The sequence below is a fragment of the Podarcis tiliguerta genome (assembly GCF_965153285.1).
Source record: "Podarcis tiliguerta genome assembly, chromosome: 1".
Lineage (NCBI taxonomy): Eukaryota > Metazoa > Chordata > Lepidosauria > Squamata > Lacertidae > Podarcis > Podarcis tiliguerta.
Genome location: NC_139534.1, coordinates 58,028,883 through 58,048,209, shown reverse-complemented (window position 1 = coordinate 58,048,209; position 19,327 = coordinate 58,028,883). Strand labels below are relative to the sequence as shown.

At 44.0% G+C, this 19,327-nt stretch overlaps 1 protein-coding gene across 3 annotated transcripts in view; it reads right to left on the bottom strand.

Annotated features, from left to right (window-relative positions):
* Positions 1-19,327, bottom strand: part of B4GALNT4 (beta-1,4-N-acetyl-galactosaminyltransferase 4) — a 154,279-nt gene that overhangs the window by 107,585 nt on the left and 27,367 nt on the right. Inside the window, exon 1 of one of the 3 annotated variants that reach the window (XM_083417513.1) lies at positions 3,531-4,241. The exons of 1 other annotated variant lie outside the window; for it this stretch is intronic. In XM_083417513.1, coding sequence (XP_083273639.1) covers positions 3,531-3,645 — 115 coding nt within the window. In that variant the 5' untranslated portion in view covers positions 3,646-4,241. Of the gene's footprint in view, positions 1-1,634; positions 1,828-3,530; positions 4,242-19,327 lie in introns of those variants that run through there. One more of the 3 variants, XM_083417514.1, reaches the window with a different exon arrangement.

Here is a 19,327-nt window from a genome sequence, read left to right as displayed (position 1 = left end):
CATAAAATTAAACTCATTAGTGATCTTTGAGTGCCTCGTATTATGGCATTCTCCGCTGGAGAAAATGGCAAACTGCAACTGCAAACCCACACAAAGAAACTTCAGGGCAAGTGCAAGTACAAGCATCAGAGGAGTGACCCCCCAAATTGCCCTGGGTACTGCCCTGGCCCTGGGAACAGAAGTCAGCTTTCACAATAGACCCTGTAAAAATTCAGAGATGTTAGGTACCAAGTCACTGTCCTGATGACTAGCAGCAGGAAAGATGCTGGGATGATTGGCTGGGCAGAGAGGCTCCCTTGCTAAGGCATGAACAAAAGGTGAGAGCAAATGAGCCAAAGCAGCAACGGGCTGTTTACAAAGACGCAATTACTTCCAATGTCAGGAAGTACTGACTTTTTTTTGGGGGGTGCTCTGCAATAAAGGGACCAAATTCAGCCCCACTCAATACTGGTGAAATGCCCATATACTTTTGCCCGATAACCTATCTTGCCAGGCTGCTAAGCTTTTAATAGGAAAACATTATCGGCAGACAGGTACCAAGCTTTTAGTTTCTTGAGAGAAGGAAGGGGGGTACCAGAAAACAATGGGCAGAAAGCACTGGCTTTCTTCTTGCTTTAAGCTCCAAACACAGGTGCTTTACGGGCTGCTGTCTTCAAAATCAGCACCCTTTGTTGACGCAAACCCTTCTTAGCTCTGAATCATTCTGCTACCAAGGGCCTCCTTTGCTAAGAAGAGTCATCCCAGAACAGCAATCTTATTAGTCTGCAGCAGCAGTACAAAGGCAAAAGCTGGCATGACACCTTTGGGACCAATCTGTTTATTCTTGTGGGCTGTTGGCCATAAAAGTGCACAGCACTTGATCTAATGTGTGGTGTTCAATAGCCAATAGTGCAATATAAATGCAAATTCTAACTTGTAGCTAACAGGGAACAGAGGATACACTAAAGGGAATCCACCGGGGCGGGGGGGGGGATAAATACATAAACCAGGGGGTTGCCAACTGTTTTTGACTAGTGGACACACTTCACATTTTGAGAAAGTGCTGAGGGAATCCATCACAAAATGGCTGCCGTGGGATGTGACATAATAGAAAATGGCTGCCAAGGGCAGCATAGTATAGCACAAACTTGAGAGACACAACCACCCCCCACAACTTTGCCATCACTATGCCTTGATTATGGAGATCGCACACAGATGCTGTCCAATAGCAAGCATTCCTCCGTACCAGAAAAAATATACAAGGTAGCCACAACACTCATATTCAAGGAAAAAACTTCAAAGGTAACTGCACATTTTACCACATAACTTTCTAGAAGGGATTAAAAAAATGCTTTTTTTTTGTTTAAAAAGAAATGAAAACTGAGTGTCTGGTGCTCCTGCCTAGAGGCACCACTGAAAGCCTTCATGGACCTGGAACTCCCTGCTCCAAAGGCAACAAGACTCAGCCTCCACACTTCTAAATTTAAAATTCAGATGCAAGAATCTGTTTCAGCTTAGTTCACTTGAGTTCCAAGACAGGAACTGAACAGGTTGCACAATGTCACCCTCTCATTGAACCCTCCAGCCCCTCGCTCACGTGTGCTTTCGACAGAACAGACCATGTACCAGTCTGAGTGCCGTTGTCTGATCCTTACCTCTAACCTCCAAGGGGCTCTCCTTTTCCAGAGCACCCTCAGACATGGCTAAAAGAAGCAGCCATCAGAAGCACTCTTCAGTCTGAAGAAGGGTACAAAGGAGAGGTGCTGCCGCTTTGTTCAGTAACAAGCCTAAGGCTGTGCAGCTCCAGAGTGGTGGCGGCACAGCACGGCAACAAAAAGCCCAAGGATATGTCTGCCTGCTTCCTTTCAGCTAGTCTCTTATTACCCCAGTGCTCACCTGTGCGTAATTCCTGTACATATAGCCTTCCACACTTGTGGTTTGTGGGCGGTGGTGGGGTGTGTGTGTCAGTGTTGCTTTGCCTTCTCAAGACAAGGCTGCACAGCTTGTGACTGACGTACCCTATTGATGGAGTGTGCGCCAATGTCTAGGGCAATGGGCATGACTGTGGGGTGTGTACAAAGGAGGTGATTTCTTCTCTAACTTTCCTGTTTTTTGCTCTTTGAATTCCTTTACTGGAAGAGCTTGCTTTCTCCCTTTTCTACATGGGACAGCTTAAACTGGGAGAAGGAAATTAAAGTTGTACACCTTCAAAGTTTATGTCAGGACTGAGCATTACAAGCAGAGAGACAAGAGGTAACAGAGCATGCTTGTGGCAGCAAACAAAGAGACATGCTGTCAAATTTTCAGTCGTGTTTGCCTTGCGATACCAAGCAAAGAGAAATGAAAGGATAGAGAAAGAAGGATTCCCTGCCTCCATCTCATCTAATGTCGTGGGCTAGCCCCAAACAAGCAGCAGAGAACTCAGGAACTTTGTTCAGTGTAGCCTCCTTGCAAGAGGGGGGAGGGGGAGACTCAGTCTGTTTTTGTCTTCCAGAGAAGACTTAAAGCTGTAGGTAACATGGAACTGGTTGAGAGGCAACCATGCTGGAAAGGAGACATCCTGGGGGAATGGTGCACAGAATGAACCCAAAGAGTTGTGGTCAATGAGAAGCAGATGAGCAAAGGTGGATCCAAGCCTAGTTGGGAGGAAATTTCAGCCTCTCCCCAAAGGTGTCAGAGGACTTAAAATTAAGCTAGCTGTGTCTGCATTATGTGCAGCAGTAATTAATAGTAGAGCTGGGCAAATTCTGGTTAGCAAGCACATTCCAGTAATAATTCCCATAAGAGGACAGCCTTCGTTCACAGCTAATGCTACCCCATCACCACCTATGCCTGCACAGGAGATTAAAGCAGAATGACACTCATATCATGGATGAACTTGAAGAGCAAGAGCACTTTGCCAAGCCTGCCGCTTCAATAATGATGATAATGATAATGATAATGATATAATTTATTATTTATACCCCGCCCATCTGGCTGGGTTTCCCCAGCAACTCTCGGTGGCTTCCAACAGAATTAAAAGCACAACAAAACATCAAACATTAAAAACTTCCCTAAACACACATGCAACACACAAACACATTTACCAGCTAGTTCCTCAGAGGTATCTCTAAGTTCAAAAAAAGGAACACATAAAACACTTCCAGTCAGGGTAATTTGGTTGTGTACTTTTTGACATTTTGTTTATTGTTTGGGAGCACCTTTGTTATGTTTGCAGTTATGTAATTTTTTTATATGTTGTAAACCATCTTGAGTATGGTTTTATCTTTGGAAAACACAGATACAAATAAAACAATTGATTGATAACAAACTGGGTTAGTAAGGAGTTAACAACAACAAACCAAAACAGTTAACAGCAGAAAGCCTTAAAAGTTGCAAAAGATCGAAATAAGGGAAATGCAAAAGCCCATCATTTTTGGTGATGGCAGAGAACTTAACACAAAAACTATGACTGACTAAAGGACAAAATAAAAATGACAATAGTGTTGCAACTTGATATCAGATACCAACTAAATAAGATCACAATATGCGCTCACCCATGCAGTACGTACTGATTTGGAACTTGTGACTCCCCATAGGGTTGGAAATCAAATGCTCCACATTTTCTACAGCTTGTCTGAGGTCTGGGATAGCTTCACTTGACTGAAGGGATGGATCTCCTGACATTTAACTCTGGACATTAAGTCTGGCCTGAGGTGCACTGTGAAATATCAGAGCAGCACCTGAACCAATCCTATCATCAGCACTCGACCAGCTATGCACCAGGGTCCAAAAGGAGGCAAACGTCTTATACCTAATAACTTCTCTCATACAACTCAGGCCAATTATTTATGGCCCAGTGAACAGGCTCTCTCATCTACCATGGCAGGAAAGTAAATAAATGAAGGTTAACATCCCTGGCAAACTCATTTGATACACTGCATTGGTGGTGATGGCAATGGAAAGAACAGGCTTAATAAAGCATTTTTACACCACATAAACTGTATTTTATGCATGTTTGCCTCCTCATACCACCAAGACTAAGAGGCAGAAGGTCTCTGGGGGTTCTCAGTAAAATGTCTCCATCACAGAAGGGAAGCAGCAGCTAATAACCACGACTCAAAGCCAGTGTCTTATTTTAGCTGCATTGTCGGGCTCGCAGTACTTTCGGGTGAGAAAAAGAGGTCTTCAGAGGCCTGCTAAATATTCATGGGCTCCAATGACGAAACCTCACCTAACTCAGCCTGGTTCATATGGAAGGAAATAAACTCTCCATTTATTCTCCCATTCCTCCTTTGCTGTAAAAAGAAAAAGAAAGTGTGTCCATTTATTCCCCGCCCTCTAATGTGATGGGCAGTAAAAATGACAGATGGTGACTATGACAATAGCTCACGCTCTGAAACACTGAGGCAGGTGTTTCTGAAGAGAAGTAATACAAGATTTAACTTCTCCTTGGGCCTCCTCTCAAGCCTTCCCTCAATCTAATCCAATTGGGGAGAGGGATGTATTTTGGTTGTTTTAAGAAGTGGCAAGTACAATGTGCTCACTATTTCCGAGCCCAGGGTGGGCAACATCTGGTCCATGGGCACAATTAGGCCCCCCAAATCTCAAAGGTGGGCCTGCCAGAGCAAACCTGTCACCCCACTCCTAGTGCACCAGCTAATTGGGCTCCAATCCTCCCACGCCCATCCGCAAAGTATTTGTTCACCGTTCGGGAAAAAAGGAATGATTTTATCCAGTAGATTGTGTTTTTTCTTTCATCCACTCAGGAAACATAAGCTGCCTCCTTCCTTAAAGTCCCTGAGGGAAGATATATGAGAGGGAGAGGGCCATGAGGGAGAAGGTGGTTTGTGTTTCCTATGTGGGTGAGTAGACTCAGTCACCTATGCTATGTCTTGGTTATAACTGGGAAGCTTTGGCCAGTTCTTTCTCACTGAATGAGCCAGTGTGAAAAGCCATCATAGTCCACCGACTAGAGTGTAATGAACAACCTGGGGTCCATGGACCCTCTCTGCCAAAAGAGCCGCTGGCAATGGCCACCTCACAGAGCACTTCAAGGCACACCATGTGATTAAGACTGTAGGAGACTTTCTACATTAAATGTGCCATTAAAAATTATAAAGAGAAGCAGAAAAGAGGCTCACACGGATGAAACATTAAAATACCTGCCCTTCGTGGATCATCATTGAACCATATACAGTGGTACCTCGGGTTAAGAACTTAATTCGTTCTGGAGGTCTGTTCTTAACCTGAAACTGTTCTTAACCTGAAGCACCACTTTAGCTAATGGGGCCTCCTGCTGCTGCTGTGCCGCCACTGCACGATTTCTGTTCTCATCCTGAAGCAAAGTTCTTAACCCGAGGAAATATTTCTGGGTTAGCGGAGTCTGTAACCTGAAACATATGTAACCTGAAGCATATGTAACCCGAGGTACCACTGTACCAGGTCCCTTCCAACTCTACAATTCTATGAAGGTGGCCATCAACAATTATTCTAAAGAACATGGCATGGGTGGTTCTTCATAAAATGCTCCCCAGATTCCCTGATGCAATAGGAGTATTCACACTTCAGGGAATCAGTTAGCACACATATGGAAACATTTTTAGATCCTGGACAAAGTTTCCCCTGGGAACTGAGGGGTAGTTACAGTCCATTGGTGTGCCTGAGGACCACCCTGCTCAGTAACAGACATCCAAAGCCCCTTCTCTCATCCAACAGAGATTATGAATGGTCCTCCTGCCTAGAACAGCCTTGCCACCGTCTTATTTGCTCACCATGGCAAATAAGACACTGGAGATTGTGCACAGAACCTCCTTTTTCGTTTACTTTATTTCGAAAGTAGATGCAAAATAATCCTGAATTAAATGAGGGCTGTAGCACTGGGGAAGGAGGACTTAACCCCTTCCCCAGCACTGCTTTCCTGATCTAAATCCACCCACATTACTATTTGACCTTTGGGATAAACATGGGGTATGTGTATGTTCTCCCTAATGGAGGTAGTGGCAGAATTTTAAAAGCCACCCCCTTGTACTTTAGCTCCAAGACAATTCATGGCAACCTCTTTTGATATTAAAAGAAATTAAAGAGAGATGTGAAATCCAAATAGATTTTTCAACAGCTCATCTAGTTTAGCCCAAAGATAATTCTGAATTTGTGGCCAAGCTCCATCTTGGCCTCTTATCACCAAACATGACACAAGTTTATGTGTTCAAGAATCAAAGCACATTCCCATAAATTGAATTCCTAATCCATGGAAGATCAAATTTTCAAGAGTTCCATGAAAAGACTTCAGTTGTGGTGCCAAAGCTATGGAGCACTCCCCCCCACCCCCATTATTAAACCTTTGCTTTGTAGCTTCTGGCACAGTTAGGATTTTCCCATATGTTTTCAATTAGCAACATAAAGCAATCTTTTGCATATTAGAAGTAAGCCCAATGGTGTGAAATGGAGCTTACTACCAGGTAAACTATGTACGTCTATAGTCTTAATCTTTCTGAGTTTAAATTAAGTTTCTTTCTGTCAGGTTTGTAGGATTCAAAATTACATGTTGAGACAATCTTGCTTCCAACCTATTGGGCTATATTTATTAGTGGGAACTTTTTGCTGCATAAGGGATTTTTACTGACATTATTTGATCTTGTGTAATTGTACAGCACATACTAGGAACTAAAATATTTACAATGTATGTTTCCCGCTTACACAGCACTGTTAAGGGAAGGATAGGTGTGATGACAAACTTGGGTTTACAGCTAAAAACAGCAGCCCTGCTTCTGGTGTCTCCTTTTTCCACACAGATATGGAAATATGTGATGTGAGAGCCACACTTTGTGAATATCCCCAAACAAAATGCACCAAGCTTTTTTCTTTGTGGGGGGAGAACTTACATGATGCGATGACATCAGCTCACACACTTCTGTAACTACTCAGATTTTTTTTTGGGGGGGGGGAGCTCAGCATGGGACAGTTCTTTCCACAGCACTTTCTGAGCATATAGAATAGTTTGCATTTTGTCTCATCAATCTGCACAGCTACCCTCCCCCACCCTTTTTTTTGCATCATGCCAACTAATGGGAGAGCAAGATTTCCTTCCAAAATGGCTAGGCAATTCATCTTAACCTAGGTCCAAAACCAGCACTTTATCTGCTTTCTATTATAGTAACGGTTGTGCAGATCGACTTTTACACACAGCATCACTTTCCTTATACACCATACAAAGAAAGCATCTCAAATTTTCCAGCTCCCTAGCCAAAGAAAGGATCCTTGAAAGGCCGGCAGGGGCAGGATTACACATGTTCTGAGAAGCTCAGAACCATTTCCCCCCTCCCCCAACCAATTTTGCTTATTGAAAAAAATATAAGCTTTTGTCCTCTTGGCTCACACTTTCAATGTATGAAAAACAGTCCTCAGAGTGTTGTGACAGCACAGTGATGTATGGCTAATGCAGGCCATAGGGGTTGGAGGGATAATTACCTCTGCATCTCGCTGGCTGGCAGACATCAAATACTTTTCTAGACATTTAGCAGAGACACCAATTAATCCGAGTCCTTGCTAGACAGCCCCAGAGCCTCAGCAGCTTCATCCACGAAGGCATGATAAAGTGAGTGTCAAAAGTCTGGCACTTGCGTTCTGGGGCCAGAGTGCACTTCACTTTCGCCACCCCTTAGCAGGAAGGGAGCCCATTTCTGTCAGCATAACAAGACTAATAAAGATGTTTCTAGGAGCAGGTTCTTATATTTTCTCAACAGCACAGAAGCTTGTCCATTTCCCCAGGTCAGGAAGGCGAGAGTTTGGATGAGAGCCAGTGCATCAGCAACGAAGCAGCTCAGGCTGGGAGCTTACATAGGAACTAGTGATCCACCCTTTCCTGGCGCTCCTGATTGGAGCAGGTGCTTCCCTCTCCTCCAGAGTAACCTCATATGCAGCTAGCCAGGCATTTGGGTGACCGCTCTGAAGGTCCTAGCTCACTGCCCTCTCCACTCCCAAGACCCTGGGGGAAATTGTGGAGGAGGGAGAGATCTGAGAGCCAACCAGAAATCCAAGCAGCAGGTGTAGGGGCCCCCAGTCTTGGAGACTGAACCCTGAATCAACTGGCCCTTCACAGAAATGGAGAGCTGGAAGGGATCGGGTCCAACCCCACGCAATGCAGGAATCTCAACTAGATCATACATGATAGATGGCCAGCCAACCTCTACTTAGTAACCTCCAAGGAAGGAGAGTCCAGAACCTCCTGAGGAAGAGCCATCTTCCATGTATTATGACAATCCTGAGCTTGGTCTGTCAGATCAAGGCAGCATTGAAGGTTTCTGTGTGGCAAGTCGTTTATTGTATTCTTGATATTTCTATATGTATACCCAGCCTTTCAGTAACCAACCAGCATTCCCAGGGCAGCTAACTAAAGAATAAAATTAATACAAATACAACACAACAACAGCACATTACTATTCTGCCCTTTCTTGCACAGACTGTTTGGGCCATGTGAGCTGGACAAATACTTCTGTGTCTTTCATCTTCACTCATCTTCATGCCCTAGGGAAAGGTCCATGGGAGACATTTTCCCTAATAGCTGGACCTCTCTCTCAAGCAAGAGATCCAGCTTCTTTCCTTACCAGCAGTTTCAAGTCCCAGTAACTTCTCTCTCCAGAGGAATGCCCACACCTTCAACCAGCTAAATCACTTTTGGGTCTCCAGCTCAGTGCTGTGTCATGGAACTAGATAACATTACTGTCAGATGCCTCTAGCACTTTTGTCAGGTTGGTATATCTGCTTGCTATCCACTTAAATACCCATAGGATGGAGCTGAAGTGCTTCCACCTGCCAACTGTGCATATGGCAAGACAGCGAGGCCATCATCTGCCTGTGAGTGGCAGCTGTGTGTTGTTCCGGACAGACAATTTTTTATCCTTCTCCTGATCCCAAGAGCTGACCATTTCCAGTCCTGTACCTTTAACAGATTCCCAGAAGGGAAGATGCCAGCTTCTGGTGACACAGTGGTTCTGTGATAGGAAAAAGCATACTAGATTAAAGTTCTGTGCCACACTTAAAAGACGGTGTAGGTTCTGGCAACCTTACCACAGATTGGGACACCTTGGGGTGCCTCAGTCACCATTACACTGAAGGCATAGGGGGCAAGATCAGCATGCAGAGGCATAATTTAAGGTATAGGAATAATTTAAAATTTAAACACAGACGGGGGGTCACACTATCCTAAGTGCATAGTTGACAGCACAAAGCACGTCTGCTTAATTGCACACGTGGCTCCAGGACTCGCTGCCTCCTTTGCGCCACTGTTCATTACAGCTCTAGCCTTTGTGTTTCCACATATTATGCAAATACAACAGCAGGCAGCTATTATGATCTCTGCCTTAGTCACTGAAGATCTCCAGTGTCTGTCACGTTTACAGAATATTCAGCCTCTCTGCAGGTTTGCACATCTGGGAATAGCTTCATTTAGCAGAGAGAGGGGAAAAAAGTGATTCCTTTCACAACCTATTCCAAGGACAGATTACAATATATCTAGACCTCATTTTATCCTCACAGCCAAAGGAAGCATCACAATGGAATATCAAGAGCATCATCCAAGGTCAGAAACGCAGGTGACCTCTCTAAGGTTATCAGTGGTAAGAGAAAGAACTATAATCCAAACCTGAAGATTCTCACACTTCTAGTTATCTATTTGTACATGTGTGATTCAGTCACACTGACGCACTCAAGAAAATGTAAATCCATTCAAAAGTTAAAAAGTTTGTATAAAACATGTCACATTTTGGCTAAAAGGCAATTAAATGCATAAATGCATAAATCTTGGACCATTTTGGTCAAGAGATACAGACCACTAGAAATGTGAAAGTCAGCTATAACTACAGAATGAAATGTAAAATAAGAGTTTTAATCATCCTAGTGACAATCAAAGGGGCATCAAAATAATTTTGGCACTGCCTTGCTACCTCAAAAGCAAGAGAAGCCACTTGTTCTATTGTTCCTCTGTCAAAAAGCTTTAACAGAAACTGAAAGAATAGTTAAATTTTAAAAGGATTTATTGTTTTCAGTTACCACTACCTTAATCATAAGGATATCTACAAGACCACAGGCTCAGCCGCCTATTCAAGAATTTGATCCTGAACACATTTTTGGAAGACCAGCGTCAAATTCCACTGGAACTTACTTCCAACAATCTTTCTTCTAAGGAAAAGAAGAAACCATTAGCCTTGGAGTGCAGTGAGATTTGTGTTTTTTTTTAAATATATATTTCCCCCACTTATTTTAGTGGTTTTGTGTCTTGGTGTTTCGATTGTTTTCTCTTTATTGCAAGCTGCCTAGAAAACTATACACATGTTATAAACAAACACTATTGCTTTAAATGTTATCCTGCTTTGTAGTTTTATCTATTTTTATTCCCAGCTCAGGATAAAGGAAGCTTACTTTAACTGATGAAATGGACTACAGTTCACAAAAGACGGGGCCACAATAAATGTATTGGTCTGTAAAGGTGCCAGAAGAGCCTTTTGCTGTTTTTGCTGCAAAAGACTAGCATGACTACTCCTTTGCAAATTAGTTTAAGGCCACATGCATTAACATACAGGATCTGGTGACACACATCACAAACCAACAAGTTTAGCTGCATGTAACAAAATGGTGGATTAGATGAGGCTGTCAACTGCAGTGAAGGTCTGGTAAAGACAGCAAAGCACCCTTTTGGCTGTTGTGCAGCAGGGCCATCAAGATAAGAGGAAAGAGTATTTAGTTAGAACATCACCTCCCACCTTAAGAGCTCTCAAAGTCAGTAAAGGGTCAGCAAAAGATAGTCCGGGGGGGGGGGGGGGACCTGAATTGCAGCAGTCATTCATTTCCAAGATGAACTGTAGAGTTTTTGAAAAGCCGAATGCCTTCATTCTGCTCTCTGCCAAAACTCCACAGAGCAGAACTAGATAGGTCCCCTGATCCTTTACCCTGAACTATGTTGGATCAGCTGTAACTTCTTGCTACACGGAAGCCCTTCAGCTGCACGTACATGTCCTGCCAAACTGGAGTGAATAGAACATCTTCAGCCACATAAAGCAACACAGGGATCACAGCAGAAAAAGACAATTCATAAATGTGAAGTGGCAGTAGGAGAAAAAAGACTTACTGGAGTCCCCAGAATTCTATTAGCTGCACTTAACAGACTGCAGACTGCAAGTGTGCGACTATTGGGTGGAATTCAACATAGCGCTAAGCTAGGTATGCATGCATGTAACAAGGTCTGCTGATGCAGCAAGACCCCCCCACGTGCTCCCTAAACCTGTTCTAGAGTTTCACTCAACCCCCCAAAGCAGATTTAAGAGGCTGGGGTGCAGGGAGGAGGCAGAAGAGTCCCATTGCACAAGCACACTGTGGCGATCACACAGGGCCCCCGGACGTTTGACGGTCTATTGACCCTGTGCCACCACTGCGATTGCTTTTTCCGCTGCCACCACCCCGTATCTCACGGGGACACACGGATTCCAGTCAGTTGTTAACATTAACAAATAATCAAGTTTATTTTTAAATGCAGGAACAAGTTTATGGTTACAGTTAATTTTTCTTGGCAGTTTCTTAATCTTAGTTCCTAACAACTTCAAACTGATTATTCCCAACTATCTATCTGACTCCACCTAACAATTCCTCTCTCTCTCTCACAATACAACTTGACCAGCCCACTGCCTATTCCTCCCTCTTCCTTCTTCAACTCCCAAACCTCAACTGACTTTCAAAACCTCCCACTCTAACTTTTACTCCACCCCTTGCATTCTCACTGGCCAATGACATCACAACACTCATTTAACCCTTTCCTTATGACCCACCTAGGAGGCAAATGCCACACACACCTTGTGCTGTGCATGTAAGAACTAAGTTGATTCCTTCCCATTATCCATATTATACGAGAGTAGGTGTGGTAAATCTTTGACCCTCCAGATGTTGGTGAACTACAATTCCCGTCAGCCCCAGCAAGAATGGCCAATAAGCCGGGATGGTGGGAGGGCCAGAGGCTCCCACACTCTAGAGTTAATACAGCATATATTAATTCAGTCCATGAACTTATAGTTATTTTATATTAATAAGACTTAACCTGATCAATTATGATAGTTTGAATTGCTGCAGCGAATCTAAATCTACCCTTCCAGTGGTTGGTTAAGAATAGAAAAGGCATAGGGACTACGGAATAGACTGCAGGGGTCGGCAAGGTTTACCTCGCCTGGGCTGGTTCCCTCCAGTGGAGATCCGTCCGTGGGCCGGATTGCGCATGTGCGTGAGTGCGTGTGCCCGTGATTGCAGACGCAATTTCTGGCGCCACGGAAGCGAGTCCCCACGCCACGCTGTGCCGGTTTAGCGCAGCGTGTGGCGACTCGCCAAGCACGCAGCTTGGTTCAGGGGCAGCTCAGGGGCAGGTTAAGCGACCCCCGTAGGCCGCTTGTGGCCCATGGGCCTTAGGTTGCCTACCCCTGGAATAGAGTGTCTACCAACCACCACTACCTGCTTCTGCTGGCATCATCCTGAGTAAAGCAGCATGAGTAGACATGTGGTAAAAAATAAATCAGAGTGGGAGCTCCTTTACGTATTTCTGCCCTGGAATCTTAGAGTGGTTGGTCAGTAAATAAATAAATAAATAAACAATGCTGCACTTCAGCTCACAGAGCTCAGTTCCATCTACCATCATGCTTCCAGGGATACAATCACACAGAGGAAAAAGTCAATATAAAACAGGCTGTTTAGACAGTGAGCCAACAACTATAGTGATGGCTCACTGGGTATACAATCCAATTCCCACTAAGGCTGCTTCCCTACCAGCATCTCCAATATCACCTAATCATTACTTTTCCATTGTAAGCTACAAACCAAACAGCAATTGACTTATCACACTATTGTCCTCCTTCTATGTATACATCACGCTATGCCCCATCTACACCAGTGGGCATGATATAGCTGCTATAAGGAGAGTCATTTAAAGCTCTGCATGCATTCACTACAACCCTTGCGGTGGGCACTGTTTTATGACCCAGCTTAAGTTCTTCCATTGATCTTCTAATTAGTGCTAAAATGCTTCTCTGACTATATATATTATGAAAGAGTGGTATAGTGCTATAATACCACAATGGCATTTTTTTGTAATACCTCCAGCTTGAATAGTACGGGCAAGGGTTACCCAGGCAATATGTCTCCTCTCCCCGCCACCTCCAAGTCTGCCACTGAGCCAGACCAGAGATTGTGGTCAGAGAAGGTAACACTATTGGCACCTACACCTGTGTAGATGGTGCTACTTCTCCACTCATGGATGTTTTGGATGTTTTGCAGTCTGAGACAGAAAAGCCACAGGGAAAATAAGGGGTGAGGAAGAAGTAGTAGAAGAAGGGATGGTGGTGTTGTGTGGCTGCCCCATAAAATGTGGGTTAGTGTGGCAATTCCACATTAAAAACCTAGTGTGTAAGCAGCCTAACCTTTTCCCATACAGCTGCATTCACGATCATGTGGTGATACAGTGTAAACTAGCCCCATGGGTTTTTTTTTAGCACAAGCATAGATGTTGAGTCTGCTGTGAGATGCTATTTACAGATCCCACCAAAAGCAATTAAACTGATGTTTCTTGGTGACTAATCAGAATTTCAGCTATAATTGCTTAGGTTTCTGCCCTTTCCAATAATTCTTTACCAAACATCAAAACAGAAACACCCAACTAATTCTAAACAAACACAACAACATTTATTAATATTTCATGGTGCAGGGGTGCGAGGGCTGTACTCTGAAGCCTTGAAGACCAGGATTCCAGTCCCATCAGTGCCTGACATGTAGCAACATCAGCAGCGTTGGGCTGCTAGTACCTTTCATGTGATGAGAGATGTTAAAAACAAATTAGCACCATCTCTGTGATAGGTGCTATGCAGAACATAAAAATAACCGTGTTCCACACCAATTTACCAAGGTAAAGTGGTGCAAGACTGAGTGAGAGAATACGAGAGGATACTTTAGCAGTGATGAGCTAAGGTTGAGCAGCAAGAAAATGCAATGGTTTGGGACAGGAGTTGTGGAACAGGCAACTGCGACAGAAATGAACAAAGAGGACTGACCTCTGCAGGCAGTAGGAAAAGTGGTAAGACAGGGGAGGGGAATATTTCCCAGCCTAAGGACTGCATTCCCTTCCAGTCAACCTTTTGAGGGACATGAGGCCAGAGTCAAAAGTGGGCAGAGAAACAAATGTGAATTTTACCTTTGTACAGTAGGTGAGTTTTGGCACACCCACCCGCACACCTTTCTCTGTCTCCAGCCAAACGAGTAAGAGGCCTTATCAGATTCCAGCCAAGCAAAAATACCCAGGGTGCAAAGAAGCACCAGTGAGGGGTGTGGCCTGGGGATAATTCTAGGGGCCAGATAGAGAGACCCAGAGGGCCACATTTAGCTCCTGGGCCTCAGATTCCCAAGACCTATGATAAATAGGAGGGGGAAATCAGTGGCACTTTACAGATCAGAGCTCAAACTAGAGCACTGCCCAGCCAGGCATTTGCTTTCACAATAGATTATGGTAATTCTATACCATCAAAAATGCAGAGCAAAATGAAAGGGAGTTAAGAAGTCCCCTCCCAGTCATTCATTCCTCAAAGCCCCACAGGCTCCTGCCTCCGCTGGCCCACAGGAGTGTGAGTTTGGAACTCCCTCTAATGAGCAAGCCGGGGAAAGAGCAGAGTGACAGGCAAACAGCTTTGAAACGCCAAGGAATGCAGCGCCTGCTGAAAACCACAAAGTGTTTCTCCCTGAAGGGGACGCGGTGGCTCCCCGCCTGGGATGTGCTGGGAGGCTCTTTCTAGAGCGACTCCTCCTCTGACAAGCGACTCTCACGCAAACATGTCAGTGAAGTGTCTCCAGCCGCTCTTATTCCAGCTGTCTCCGAGAGTGACAGCCAAGCGCAGCAGATAACTAGTGACACGCACCATAGGAAGCCTTCCAATAAAATAAGCTAACATAAGAGGAAAGACTACGCAAGTTGAAGAGGAAAAAAACTCCACACAGAGAGACAACAGAAGTGACCAGGCTCAGCGGATGCTCTTTTACCACCTGCTTCTGGTCGTCCTTTGCAGATGACACACCATAAACCAGGTGACACCCCAAGGTGCAAGAGGGGGTGGGGGTCTGCATAACCACTGCACCGCAGCATAAAATCTTCAGTGCAGCTTTAGTCCAGGCTGAGCAGAGGAGCGAACAAACAAAGAAATGAAGGGACAAGCAAACAAGCGTCTTAGTGAAGAACAAACTATACATGACATTTGTCAGGTAGCTTGCTCAGACCAACGGGGCCAATAGCATCAGGGTAGGCATGACTTGAGTACTTTACCCTCACTGCAATCCTGGGTGGAATTGCCCCCCTCCATGCCTGACAATCCAACAGGGAGTTAGATTCCAACTGAGACTGTAGTAGTGATGGAGAGTTAAAGCTCCCCAGCTGGTCATGCCATGTTTCTGGTCCAGTTTAGGGGGCCCTGTGCCAGCGATTCATTGATTTTTTTTAATCAAGTGCTCTAGAGCAAACTAACTTTACTTATTCCGGTTCTGGTTCTGGTTCTGGTTCAGGCATAACATTGTTGCTCCACAAAGCACTGTTTGTTAGAGCTGGGGTAGAGAATTGGCTGGAGTGTTCATCCTCCTCCCTCTCCTCTAATATGCCGGTCTTGAAAGGACATGGTTCATTCAGTTTCCCACAATGTCCAAACTATGATTTGAGCCCTGTCTACAAACCAGAATGGCAAACAATGGTTTGGCCCTGATTCATTGCCAGCGCTTAAAACATAATGCCTTGGTTCACATGTCATAGTAACCTCTGGATCAGCAAACCAGGAGCTCTTTTTAAGCTGGGCACCCAAGGAGGGCATACTGGATCAGGGCAATGACCCATGTAGCCCAACATCCTGTTCTCACCCTGGGAAAAACCCAAAGCAGGACCTGAGCACAATAGCACTCTCCCAGGTTTCTGGGACAAAAATACTCTTCAGTGTTGAACAGATTTTTTCTGTTCCCATCTTATTAGTTCTCATGATATAACTTTGCAGAAGTGGGTAAAACTGAGATCATGAGTTGCTCGGAGCCACTCCGTGGCAATTTCATGGCTGACATAGGACTTTAAAACTCAATTTCCCATGTACAAACTCAATATCCCTGGTCTCTGAACCATCTCAGATGGCATTTAACCTTTTCCTGTGCCTGCAGTTAAAAGGCAGGGAGTACATAATCAGTACCCCAATACTAAACACATTTACCTAGAAGCAAATTCCACTAAAAGCATGTGTTTTAAAGGAAGCCCACTTTATTTGGCATTAGCATGTCCACGGAAGCAACACCAAATACAACTTAAGGTATCTTAGAGAGATTTTTTTTTTGTCTTCTCTCCCATGTCTCTGTTTGCTATTGGTATTTAGTTATAGGAATTTATTGATTTCTATTTCAAAAGTTATAGAGTTCTCAGAATGAAGTCTTTGAAGAATAAACAACAGAAGAGATTTATCTGCTTTATGTATTAGACCACATACACAACACTGAGGTTACATAACCCCCTTTTTGAGCTTAAATGTAAAACTGGAAGCCTATTTAAGTACAGCAGGGGTTGAGAGCATGAAGCCCAAGGCAGGAGCTGAATGAGGCCTTCTAGTCTGCCCTGTCCGACTCTTGAGATTCTCTCCAGACCACATCCCTTGAGGGTCCTCAGGGGTGCCAACTTGAATAAAATATTGGGAGTGGGGCAGGTAAGCCCCACCCCACATAACTGATCACATGACATGGTGCATGCATACCAGTTGAATGGCAATGCCCATCAGCTAGGGGTGGCAACGCTACCTCAGCCCCTAGGAGTTGGCTCCGATGCTGGTCCTGCTCTGCACTGCTTTTGGTTGGCTGGAACATACCCTACTGTATGAATAGAGTCACAACCATTGCCTCACCCACTTTTTGCTTCTGCCCTCCATCCACCACCTCTTTGAGACTCCTGGCAGGTTGCCCATGACAGAATATGGCCTTCTGGCTGAAAAGGGCTCCCGACCCCTGAAGAGATTACAGGATTTAGTTTAGCATAACATCTCAAGAGCAAGCCACCTGTGTTTTCCAAATGGCTTTTAAAATGGCATAAACCACTTTTCCTGCCCGGGTGTCAAACTTAAGAATCTGAAACGGGCATTTATAAATCAGAAGGAGGAAGAAATAAATATGCTTGATATTTAATCATTACAGACCCTGATTCAACTAAAATCGGTCTGGATTAAAGCCCACTGACCATACCTAATCTTAAATCCCATTTCAACGAAGCTTGCTTTCCATCTGAGACCGTAGCTCAATTAAGAATGCTTACTCACTCAGGAGGTGTTTTCGTACTCAGAAGTAGTAACTGTCAAAAGGACTGCAGGTGTTGGGTTTTTTGGTCCAGATTACTGTTTCTCAAACAGTGGGCCTAAGGGCCACATCCTGCCCAGTGATTCCTCACTTGCTTGCCCCAAATCCTAGCCAGCTCCATCAGCATCTTGCATGCTGAGTAAATGTGGTCAGGAATCAGGGAAGTTCCTGGTGGAAGGAAGGGGAGGAGGGGAAAGGGTCAGAGCAGGTGTTGAAAGAAGTTAGAAAGTGAATTAAAGGTATTATAGGATGATCATCACCATCATTATCAATAACAAAATAAAATCGGAAAGAAATAAAGGATGAGTGGAAGAAATGAATGTAAAAAGACCAGGAGTGGAGGGCCAAAAAACTGGTGGGTGGGTGGGAGTGAGATACAAATAAGCTACAAGTTGAGTGTGAAAGAAAAGTAGGCGATAAAATTACAGGAGATGGGGAAAATATTTTTGCAAGGCATGTGAGGGTAAGGAAGGGGAAAACAGGAGGAGGGGGAAATCTCTCTACACCTGGAAGGGAAGGGGTTAAATTTTTCTTCTCCATGTAGAGCCTTTGGATCAGGAAACTCTTCCTGAAGTGGGGAGGCTGTCACAATACTTCCAAAGCAAATGTCAATTCTTAACTTTAAGAAAGCTGAACTATGAAACTGATCGTTATAAGGAAAACACTGTTGCAAAAAATAAATAAATAGCAATTTAGGTATCAGCAGAAAATGAGGTCAGTAACAGCCAGCTGACATTGTCAAATTCTGCCTCCATTTAGGCAGGACTCAGTAATTTTCAGCCATCTCAAATGGGCCTCCGGGGTAGAAATTGTGAGGTCCTCTTCTCTATAAGGAAATCCCTATAAAAAATGGGACCAAAATTCAATCCAGCACCTTTCCTTGAGAAGGAATGTAAAAGAAACAAGAAAAAAGGAACATTTCATCAGAAGTAATTGTACAGAACCCTGAACTTTTTCAGCGTAGACATCTGCGGTATAACATGCATGAAAATGTCCATCTGTCAACAATCCATACCCTTCTTTCACTCTCCACCACACAGCCCGTCAAAGTCATTTTTGCACATAAAGCAAGCGCGGTATAGAACAGAAGCAGGCGATCCAAGCTGTTGCATACAAAGATCTTCGAGAGACAGCCTGATTTGATCAGATGGGATGAATTCTGGCATACATTAGTATTGTTATAATCACTGGGCATTAATATTGCACTTTGAAGTATGTAAATGCTTTTCACCCAGTCAACAATTCTGTAAATTAGGTTGCATTCTATTTTGCAGATAGAAAAAATGCTGATCACATTCAGGTGATCACCCAAACCTTTGTAACCATGATTTAGGAAGTCATGAATAAACAATGTGGCCATGTGTTCTTCTCTCCCAACATCACATGATGGCTTCAGCATAAAGATTCTGACCTGCACATAGCTGGAGTTCCCAGTATATTTATTTTCCTGGTTTGTTAACCAACATTAAACCTGAATTCCCCATCATATATAATGAGGACCAGTGGATTAATACAAACCTGATTTTTTGCGCAAATGTGATAGGTTGGTAGAAGGAACAAGGGAGATGAGTGCAGCCATCATGCACCTCCATATCTTTATAAACCATAGCTTACGTCTTTGTGAAGTTTATAAACCATGGTTTATGAATCTTTGGATCATTATCTAAACATGACCAATGCCATACTCCGTGGTTACAAGTCAGTGTGCACCTGAGAATAAATTTAATCCTGGTTTCAACGTGATCTGTTGGCCCACAGTGTATCTGTTTAGTACTGAGAAAAACAAACGTAAACATTGTACTTTCTAAGAGCAGCAACTTTAATCACACATATGAATTCCTCCTCCTCTGCCATGACCTAACTCTGAGCTTTAATGCAAAGACACAGAGAGCGCTGGAATGCAGAACACTGTATACTTTGTGTTCTGGAAAGTGTTTGCCCCTTCCTCAAGCACTTCCAGATGTATGGGGTCTATATGCCTTAGAAGTGC